This window comes from Tasmannia lanceolata, unplaced genomic scaffold, assembly GCF_043159265.1.
Source record: "Tasmannia lanceolata isolate RefF3 unplaced genomic scaffold, GAP_Taslan_0.1 ptg000005l, whole genome shotgun sequence".
In the NCBI taxonomy this organism is placed as follows: domain Eukaryota; kingdom Viridiplantae; phylum Streptophyta; class Magnoliopsida; order Canellales; family Winteraceae; genus Tasmannia; species Tasmannia lanceolata.
In genome coordinates this window covers 7,137,115-7,147,104 of record NW_027518682.1, presented here as the reverse complement: position 1 = coordinate 7,147,104, position 9,990 = coordinate 7,137,115, and the positions used below count along the sequence as shown (strand labels likewise).

The following is a 9,990-nucleotide window of genomic DNA, read 5'->3' as shown; positions in this document are numbered from 1 at the left end:
GATTTTTCAGTCCTGGATGGGACCAAGACCATGTGGGTTGGCTCGTGACATTCAACAAGATCAATCTCCTACTACCTAAGACCCCAATATTGGCTTTTACCATTGATTGTAAAAGTGTGACTTTTCCCATCTTAGTTGGGTTGTCTTTATACATGTTTGATTCATTGGGCCCCTATCCTATTTAATAATAATTCAAAAAGAGAACTGAAAACTGAAAAGCATGCAATTTGGTGATCCGATTCGATTATCGATCGAGTGAACAAAAAGTGGGTGGGTTTTGTTGTTGGCCGACTCCGAGTCATGTGCCTTTCCCAACCACATCTCACTCTCTTTCACGTGCTTTCACCAAAGTGTTGCCATGGAAGAGGCAACATAGCTTTCACCGAACATGCAACCCGCTTTCACTCGGACTGGAGCTAACAAAAAGAAACATGTTGGGATAAAAACGAAGCTGAAAGCACACAAAAAGACAACACTTAGGCCATATGTTTCATGATACATTGTACGAAGGAAATGAAAACACAGCTCCCTTGCTTAGTAACACCTTTTAACGACTGATTAGAAAGTGTTAAATAAATGGGAGATAGCCATTAATAACAACAGCCTATTAGAAGGGCTTGTGAAAAGGACTGCTCTCCAACCATTCATTGATTTTGGAAAGCATTCACTGATCTAGGGATGTTTTTGAAAAAAGCATGGAGAATGGTATCCCGTTTTAATTGTCCTTGATCGAGACATGTCAACGAACACGGGAAAAATCTGAGTGAGCTGTTAAGACATTAGGCAGAGGTTGGTGTCCTTGGTTTTTAGTGAGGTTTAAAAAGAGAAGTCTAGGGTTAGAGAATATCATTGGATGACCACTGTAAAATATTTTACGATACTCCACTTACTACTTTGTGCCTTAACCATCAGCGTGGGTGCGTGCTATAGTCTTGTACATTGGTTTGCAGCGCGGTCGTGAATGTTGATGAACCGAGTCCGAAGATTTGGAGGAGCGGTGTGTGGCCTCTCCTCCGATTGACTTTAGCAGGGCCTTTGATCTTACTGATCAATTTATGGCATATTGTTCTCTGTATTAGAAAGTCGGGTTGCGAATTTTTTTTTTCATTATAAACCAGTGTCTCCAAGCGGTGAGAAATGGCTAAAAATCAAGAAATGAAAAACTGTACTCAAAATAGGATCGACTTTTTCTGAGCCACTTCTAGTCCTCATCCCACTCGTGCCTCTCAAATCTCTCTCCTTCTCCCACGGCCTTACCCCTCTCACCACTAAGAGACACTGATTTATCATGAAAATAAATTCGTAGCTCCCAGTCCTCCCACACATGGCTTTAAGGCACATACCTTGCACTTAGACCAATTTAGGATGAGGTAGTACTCATGTGTACGTGGCATAGATATATGCCTTTCACTTTGTAAAGGCAGTGGGCCTAGTGTTCTATTGGCTTCCGATGTAGACGGATAACAACTTTGACTTTAGGATGAGAGCAGTTTCACACCAGAATACAATAATGTGTTGCCCAAATATCATTCCAGGGCACAACAATCATGTAGGAGCTCGTAAAGACAAACACTCTGAGAGGCCTAAACATTTTCATGAATGTTGGATTGTTATTTGTAATGTTAATTGTGAAAACTCCAAAAACTTATGCTATTAGAGTTGGTGTTATTTGATCATTGCACATTGAATTTTAGTAACTAGGAGTTATTGGGTTTTGAACTCTGGACACCGTCACATAATAGCACTGATACCATGTGAAAGAAACAATGACTCCAAAAGCTTAAGCTAATGGAGCTGGTGTTATTTAAAAATTTATACTTCAACAATGATATGAGGATCAATTTATTAAGACCCAATTCTTTAGTACTATAACTGAGGGGTGAACTTATAAAAAGCACATATGAGATACAATAAGATGGGACCCATCTGTGAAACATCTAGTATAGTGAAGACCATTCATTTGGGCGACCCCACCACGGTGATGTCAAAGCTTAATAACATGAAAGGATGGTGTATCCGAGACTTCTTTCACGGGATTTGGTGAAAAAAATAACGGTAGTTCATGGGAAATGCATAGCATCATAGTGTTGTGTCTTGAAAGAGGAAGACATTGTAGGCCTATAAAGGCTTGTGTGGCATTATTTTAAGGAAGAGTTATCAATCCACGCCAACCAAAAAACATCTCTTAAAAGTTAAAACGCCTAAAAGCGAAATCACGTATTTTTCTATCACTTCCACAGCAGACTCACTCAACGTGTTTCAAACAACTCATGAATCTTTGTCGATCCCCAATAAACAATTCAAATATAATTCTTTTATTAATTTATACTTAAAGTTCTATCATCCGCTCAGACCATGAACTGTTGCTGTTCACTTCAGATAACATAACAAATGAAGCTGCAACTTACACACACACACACCCTTGTTTTGATAATACAACCCCTCTACGTATTTGAAGCTTCAACCATTGGCTAACACAGTGTCACAGCTCCTTGGGAATGGTGTAACAACCAATGATCTAAGACGGTTCCAAATTGAGAGACTTGGGTGGGGTGCACGTAAGAAAACAAGGGGGTGCAAACACAGATGGGTCCACATGGCACCGGACCATCTAGTTCATTTTCTCCATTTACAAAAAACTAGTCCTTCGAGTCGTCTCGTTTTTTTATGGACTGCGCTCGAGTCATTATGGTAATTAATCAAAAACTCGGAGCTCTGTTCACTCATGTTCCCGAGAGACTAAATCCCGAGAACACACCTCCTTTTTTCCCGAGAAAGCTAAAATTCGCATGTTCACTTGTCTTCACGGGATTTTGAAAGAGCCTAGGTGGAAAACGTTACATTTGACATGAAAACTGAGAAAAATGATGTGGAAATGAGTCTTTTCTCACACGTGTGAGATTCTTTTTCCCTTTATTATGGTGGGATTTGCTTTCTCAGGAAAACTAGTAAAAAAGAGGTGGGCAAGCTGTTTCTCGGAAAACCTTTTCCTGCACATTTCCTGCACAAGTGAACAGGCACGGAAAACCTTTTCCTGCACAGTTTTCTTGTATTTCTTTTTCAAATGCCACATCAGATTCACGATAAACCTTTCCTTTTCCTTTCCCGGGAAAACAAGTAAACAGAGCCAAATTAACCAAAACTAAAGACACAGTGCCCTCAAAAACGGTCTTCAAGGCTTCAAGCTACTTTTTTTTATATTCCCCGAATAAGAAGAATTACACTAACAGAAACACCATAAAAACGGAAAAGAAACTCTTGATCTTGTTCAACACAAATGTCAGTGCTTACATTTAAGAAAAAAAAAAAAAAGAGGGTAAAATTAGATACCTTTTTCACTGTTCTTCGTCCCAAAGGCGACCATCATAGAGGCAGAAAGTCGAGCTGGAGCAAGAAGAAGAAGACAATATTGGAGGTGGATTTCTCAGGCGGAGGCAATCTAATGTAATTCGAGGGGGCGATATGGCGATCGAGACTGAAGAAGAACGCGTGCCGGATTCCGGTGATGATTCTGCAAACAAAACCCAGTTTGAGTTTGTAATTTTCTGGATTAGAGAAGAACTGAAGTAGAAGAATAAAAATGGGTTTTACTTGATAGAGTTTCGATGGTGGCCTGAGACATTTGAGGGTTCTCAGATTGAGATTGCTGTTGTTGGGGTTGTGATTTTCTTCTCCTGCGGTTGTGATCGGCTAACCTCTTTCTGCAGCTTCGTTTCCCGTGATCGAATTCAGATAGCAGATGAAACCTGTTACAAAATGGACATTACATTAAGTATTAAATAAAGGGGTTTGTTTATCAAAGGTGGGGGGGGGGGGGGGGGGTTAAATAAAGCTTCCCATAATGAATATCTGGTGTGTTCAACAGCGGAAAGTCGGAAACATGGAAAGAGCTGTACGCCTCAAAATAATTCCGGACGTTCAATACCCTCGGCATTTTAAAAAGTACAATGGGGGCCAATGATTGGTGGTAATAAGTGGGACTTTTCATGTGGTTGAATCCCGTGTAGTCCAGTATTTTTCAAGAAGTACTGTACGACCCACACTATAGGACGATCGAAACCGTCCATTTAATGGGCAACAAGCTAAAAAAGTTGGGCCAAAAATATCATTTCCATAGGATGACCCTAGCCCTCCGATCTATAGAAGAATTGCATATTTTGGAAACTTATATGGATCCGAGGGGTGGGATCATCCTGTCCAGTTGATTTTTTGGCACAACCTATTTACCTTGTGGCCCATCAAATGGACGGTTTGGATAATTCGAGGGCTTTTGTAAAATACTAGACAATAGCTATAAAAAAGGAGGGTATGTGGCAGAGTTTAACGCTTTTTAACTTCAATTCACTTAAAGTGGCGCTAAATTATCCAAATGGGGGTGCGAATTTATCTTGTCCAATAAAAAAAACCTCTAACAAGCATATTGCATAATGCATACCGAGTTTTAAATGGTGTGTGGCCGTATAGTCCAGTATTTTTTTTAAAATCCTGTACAGCACATTCTATAGGGTTGTGTGTGGTCGTATAGTCCACTATTTTTAAGAAATCCGGTAGAGCTCATTCTATAGGATTGTGTGTGGTCGGATAGTCCAGTATTTAAAAAAAAATCCTGTACAGCTCATTCTATAGGAAATACTGTAGTAGACGGCCGCACACCATTTTAAAAAAAATTCAGAAGAAGGTCTGAGCCTTTCTTCTTTTTGGTAAGCATTTCTTCTTTGGTACGCAGAGAAATGCTTATAAATGCCTTCTCCAAAAGAGAAAGGGCATTTTGGTCATTTAAGAGGTTCTTCTTCCATACCTGCTACATTGCTGGCAGAAGCGTTGCGTGAGACCAGCGGCCAAGACAGTAGAAGCTTTAGAGTGGAATTCACACACTTTGTGACGCCGGTGATAATGCTTAGCGTGTGTCAGATCGGCGGCACAACCCTCAGCCTGACATCTCGGCGAGTTCGCCGGACCACCCGATTCCCCCCTCGACCGCCGATACAGCCTACTCACAAAATCATCCTCCGACGAAAAATAAGTCCTCCCACCCAAGTTCAACCCTATTCGTGACGCCGAAAACTCCCCGCCACCGCCGGGAAATTGCTCCGTCTCCGGCCCATTCATCCAAAATGGTTGACGGGGAGAAAACCCCATGCCTGAACCCGGCGAGGGAGATATAGAAGATAGAGGGTTAGTGTGTGAATCGATTAGGGTTTGAAAAGAGTGGTTTTGGTTCTGATGGAAGAGTTGTTGAGGAGAGTATGAAACTTCAGGCAGGATGATATTTCCGGCTAGGGTTTGGTTGTAAGGGTCGAAGATCTGACGTGTTTGGTCGGAATCTTGAGTGGGCTCCTCGCCGGGAAGTAAAATCCCGGCCGGATTTCCCCATTGGTAATCCAACATGTCTTTCTCCCTTTTTACAACACAAGTCAAAAAGTTTCCGAGCATTTTACGACATCATTCTCCGACCTGTAGAAGAATTCAAGAGAAATAGTAAGAAATGGAAAAAGTCAGCTTTTATACAACATCATTTGAAAAGCTTCTGTTTTTTTTCTGGTCTGGGTTTTTTTTTCTTTTGGGCAATGCTTTTACTGCATCTACCTGTTTAGACAGGTATAGAGGAGGAGGAACTGACAAAGGGTTTTTCTCGGAATACGATGAGTTTCTCTCCGAAAGAGGTGTGATTTTTCCAGTTTTCTTTGTTGAAGATCCCGAGCTCTTACTCTTTCTAAATAAAAAAGAAATGTTGGGAAGATCAAAGAGGATTCGGAGAAGGAGACAGGGAAAAGTTGAAGGACGTGTACAGTAGAAAAAACCCTGTATTTCTCTCTCTGTGAGAAGGAACTGAGAAATGAGGCGGCTGCGCAGACCTCGTAGAATTACTGTTTATATATAGGAAGAAGTTATGCGTAGACAACACACCTTGGTTTTGGTGAATTTACTCAATTAGCCTTGCTTCTTTGAATCTTATATGCTTACTCACATTGTTTTTTCCAAAAGACCACCTATTATACATTGTATTATTTAATAACCCCAGCCCTCTCGTATGGGAGGTCACTTTTATTATTTCTTGTTTTATGTCGAGAGACGATGGTCTTGGCGTCTTGCCAAAGAAAAACCGAGAGAGAGAGAGCTTCCCGATCGAGCTCTCTGAGTACCATGAGATGAGCATCTTGTGAGCTCTCCCTTTCTTCTCCTGTGCTCTGTTTGGTTGCTGGTAGTTCGGTGGGGGATTACGAGAAGAAGAAGTCAAAGGGGAGAAGACAAGAAGATTACATTGGGAGAAGAATGGTGGAAGATTGGCCGGGTGTGTTTGGTTGCGCGGCAATCCATAAGAAGATTAGCGGAAGATGTAGGGGTGCCATGACCAAATTGGAAGGTGGAAGAGCGAGAAAGATAATAAGACAAGAACTTCTTGAGATCTTCTCCTCAAAGGAAGAAGATGGGGGGGGGACATCTCCGCCACGTAGGATAAAATGTAATAATGATGTCTAGAAGTTGTCTAGTGGTATGGCAACCAAACATGCTTTTGGGAGATCTTTGGAAGATCTCAAGCATATATTTGAAACTCCTACAATCCCCCCCAAATGGGCAACCAAATTGAGCACTAGGCATTTATGCTAAATAAATTATTATTACTCTAACAAAGTTAAAATCTCAGATTTTACTTTAATAGCGTAAAAATATCTCAAATTATATTCCAATATGTTTTTTTTACCATTAGGTCTAATCGATGCAGTTTTACTCTGATAGAATAAATAAAATAAAATTATACTCTAATAAGCTTTAAAAAAAAATTCAAAGGTTTAAAAATATCTCAACTTTTTACCCCATTATGGATTTATGCCAATATATTTTTATTTCAATAAGATTAAAAAAAAAACTCATCATAAAAAAAAGACTCATCTAATACTTTAAAAAAAACTTAGAATTTACATTGATGTGTATTTTTATCTCATTAAGGATTTTGCTGATGGATATATTCACTCCAAAGGGTTTAAAAACTAAAATTTTACTCCTAGGTAAAAAAGCTCAAAATTTACTCTACTAGGCTAAAAACTCGAATTTTACTTCAAGGTATTTTACATTATTAAGGATTTATGTTGGTAGATTTGTAATTTGATTGGCTCAGATTTCATTATGACTAATACCTTAAATTTTACTTTAATAGATATTTTTACTCTGTTATGGAGGTAAGCGATAATACGATTGATTTTTTACTTCATTAGGATTGAAAAATGAAATTTTACTGTAATATGATTAAAACACTCAGATTTTATGTAGATATTATTCTTACTTCAGTAGGAATATTAGCCAGATTCTTTCTTCATAAGGTAAAAACTCGGATTTTACTCCAATAGAGTCGAATTTTACGTCCATCTGTATTTCACTTTGACAGGAATTTATATCAATGAATTTTTACTTCAATAGGATTACAAACACAATTTTACTCCTATAAGGTAAAGAAACTCAACCATTTCAAAAAAAAAAAAATTAACCATTTCAAAAAAAAGGTAAAGAAACTCAAAATTTAATAGAATAGAAAACTCAGATTTATTCTAAGATAATTTTTACTCTAGTAAGAATTTATACAATTTTTTTTTTACTCTAATAATGTTCAATACACAAATTTTACTCTATTAGGTATCCATTTAGGAATTTATGCCTATAAATTTTTACTCTAGTAGGAGAGGGCGAGCCTTGGCGCAATGGTAAGGTTGCTCCATAATGACCTAGTGGTCACGGGTTCGAGTCACAGAAACAGCCTCTGTGCAAAGCAGGGGTAAGGCTGCGTACATCTAGCCCTCCCTAGACCCCGCAATGGCGGTAGCCTCGTGCATTGGGCTGCCCTTTTTTAAGATTTTTACTCAAGTAGGGTTAAAATTCATATTTTTCTCTATTAGGACTTATATTTTATGTCGAAGGATATTCTACTCTAGTAAGAATTTATACCGACAAATGTTTACTCAGATAGAGTAAAAACCCTGGAGAAAGCATACAATTTATCGATCCCTTCAGTGGGCCGTTGGAGAGAATTGAAGGAGTTAGTCGTAGAGAGATGTAGAGGTTTAGGGTTTACGGTTTAGGGTCTTCTAAAGATTTAGTTGCGGAAAGGGGAGATCACTCATTTAGTTGTAGAGATTGAGTTTAGTGGTTCAAACATAACCAGGGAGAAACAAACGGAACTATTTTTATTTTATTTTTGGATTTTTATTGTCTGACTATACTTTTGTAATTCACTTAATAGTACTTAATAAAAGTTTTGTTTGACAAGCCAGTTTTGATCAAAGAGTATTTTATTTTATTTTAAAATAATAAATTTTGAAAAAAAAAGGTGTATTTTTCCCTTTTCACGGTAATGAGGGCATTTTCATATCTTTTTCAAGGAAAATACAGTGACCAAGTTGGAGACCGAGAGTGGAACAGAACAGATAACCTCTTCACACGTTAGCCATCCAGCTTGTTCCTCTTTTGTATCTTGTATTTCCTTAGAATGGCAAAACTACGCCTCCCATGCCATGTGGCATGTGGGAATTTGTTCTGTTCCCCATTCGGTCTCCCTACCAGCACTTTTTGCCATAGTTAACTTGAGTCCTAAGTAACGATACTGATCCTCCATCCGAGTGTAGAATAAATAAAGGGAAATGATATATCCGGCCCTTTTTATCACCAGGAACACCCCCCTGTCAGTGTTTCAATGACTAAAGAGGGGTTGTTGTACTTGTGTCATAAGAATTCAATGCCCATGATTGCCACAAACACTAACAGGGGGTGTCCCTGGTGATAAAAAGGGGTGGATATATCACTTCCCTAAATAAAGTTTTGATTTGGTCAGCAAAAGATTCTGTGGTCTTTTTATGTATATCCTCAAATGAGAGGTGGTTTTTTAAGAATAAATATATGGTGGGTGGTCCTTGTAAACATCCTAAAGGAAAAAAAAAAAAAAAGTATCCAAAGTCCAAAGTCCAAAGTCTAAAGTTGTTCCAAGTATTATTTTGTTGTTATTGATATTGAGAACTAGTAAAAAAGGTTGACCGATTGACTAAGAAATAGATTAGGATATTTGGTCATTTTAATCTGTTTTTTTCCTTAGCATGATTAAATGGCAAAAGCCATTGAACTCGCAAGTAAGTCGCCTATCCCAGAAAAAATTCTCTAATAAATTTCACTAGTAAATTTATGATAATTACACCCAATTTGAATTTCTCCCATTTGCCCTTACGAAATTTGGTCAAATGGGTCCAAAAAATAGCAGAAATAGTGAAACCGTACCCCCACATTTCAAATTTTTGAAATGGGTCCATTTTACTTTTCCTGACATGTTTTTTTACTTTAATACCCCTCAGGCGGTTTTGTTTATTTTAAAAAATATTCGATTCTTATATGTTGGGCCTGAAAGGGGTTACCAAGTCAAGGAAAATGGGAGTATCACATATGAAAAAGGGGTGACCAAGAGATGAAATGGGGGTTATCACACCTGAAAAATTTGCGGTTCATGTCTGTTGGGCCTGGAAGGGGTTACCAGGTCAAGGAAAATGGGGGTATCACACCTGAAAAAAATTCGGTTCTTATCTGTTGGGCTTGGAAGGAGTTACCAGGTCAAGGAAAATGGGATGACCAAGAGATGAAATGAGGGTTATCACACCTGAAAAATTTTCGATTCATGTCTGTTGGGCCTGGAAGGGGTTACCATGTCAAGGAAAATCGGGGTATCACATATGAAAATGGGGTTCTCACATATGAAACTGGGGTTATCACACCTGAAAATTTTTTGGTTCTTATCTGTTGGGCCTGGAAGGGTTACCAGGTCAAGAAAAATGGGGGTATCACATATGAAAATGGGGTGACCAAGAGATGAAATGGGGTTATCACACCTGAAAAATTTTCGGTTCATGTCTGTTGGACCTAGAAGGGGTTACCAGGTCAAGAAAAATGGGAGATCAGATATGAAAATGGGGTGACCAAGAGATGAAATGGGAGTATCACATGAAAATTTAGAAATTA

General features: G+C 38.7%; 1 protein-coding gene across 3 annotated transcripts; it reads right to left on the bottom strand.

The window, feature by feature from the left end:
- Positions 1–3,171: 3,171 nt before the first annotated feature.
- LOC143877306 (squamosa promoter-binding-like protein 8) lies at positions 3,172–5,868 on the bottom strand. 3 transcript variants are annotated; one of them, XM_077379299.1, is made up of 4 exons: positions 5,587–5,868; positions 4,799–5,454; positions 3,592–3,746; positions 3,172–3,511 (listed from the first exon to the last, which is right to left on the bottom strand). In XM_077379299.1, the coding sequence occupies exons 2-4, from the start codon at positions 5,431–5,433 to the stop codon at positions 3,336–3,338; spliced, it is 966 nt and encodes a 321-aa protein (XP_077235414.1). In that variant the 5' UTR covers positions 5,434–5,454; positions 5,587–5,868; the 3' UTR covers positions 3,172–3,335. The 3 variants fall into 3 exon arrangements, with proteins under 3 accessions (XP_077235414.1, XP_077235415.1, XP_077235416.1); XM_077379300.1 differs by having other exon boundaries at positions 5,621–5,868; XM_077379301.1 differs by having other exon boundaries at positions 5,709–5,840.
- Positions 5,869–9,990: the final 4,122 nt, after the last annotated feature.

Coding starts and splice junctions, on each gene's coding strand:
- LOC143877306 (XM_077379299.1), bottom strand. CDS start 5,433: ATGCTCGGAAACTTTTTGACTTGTGTTGTAAAAAGGGAGAAAGACATG. Junction 3,747..4,798: donor TTCTGCCAGCAATGTAGCAG/GTATGGAAGAAG, acceptor ATTTTGTAACAG/GTTTCATCTGCTATCTGAAT. Junction 3,512..3,591: donor CACCATCGAAACTCTATCAA/GTAAAACCCATT, acceptor TTTTGTTTGCAG/AATCATCACCGGAATCCGGC.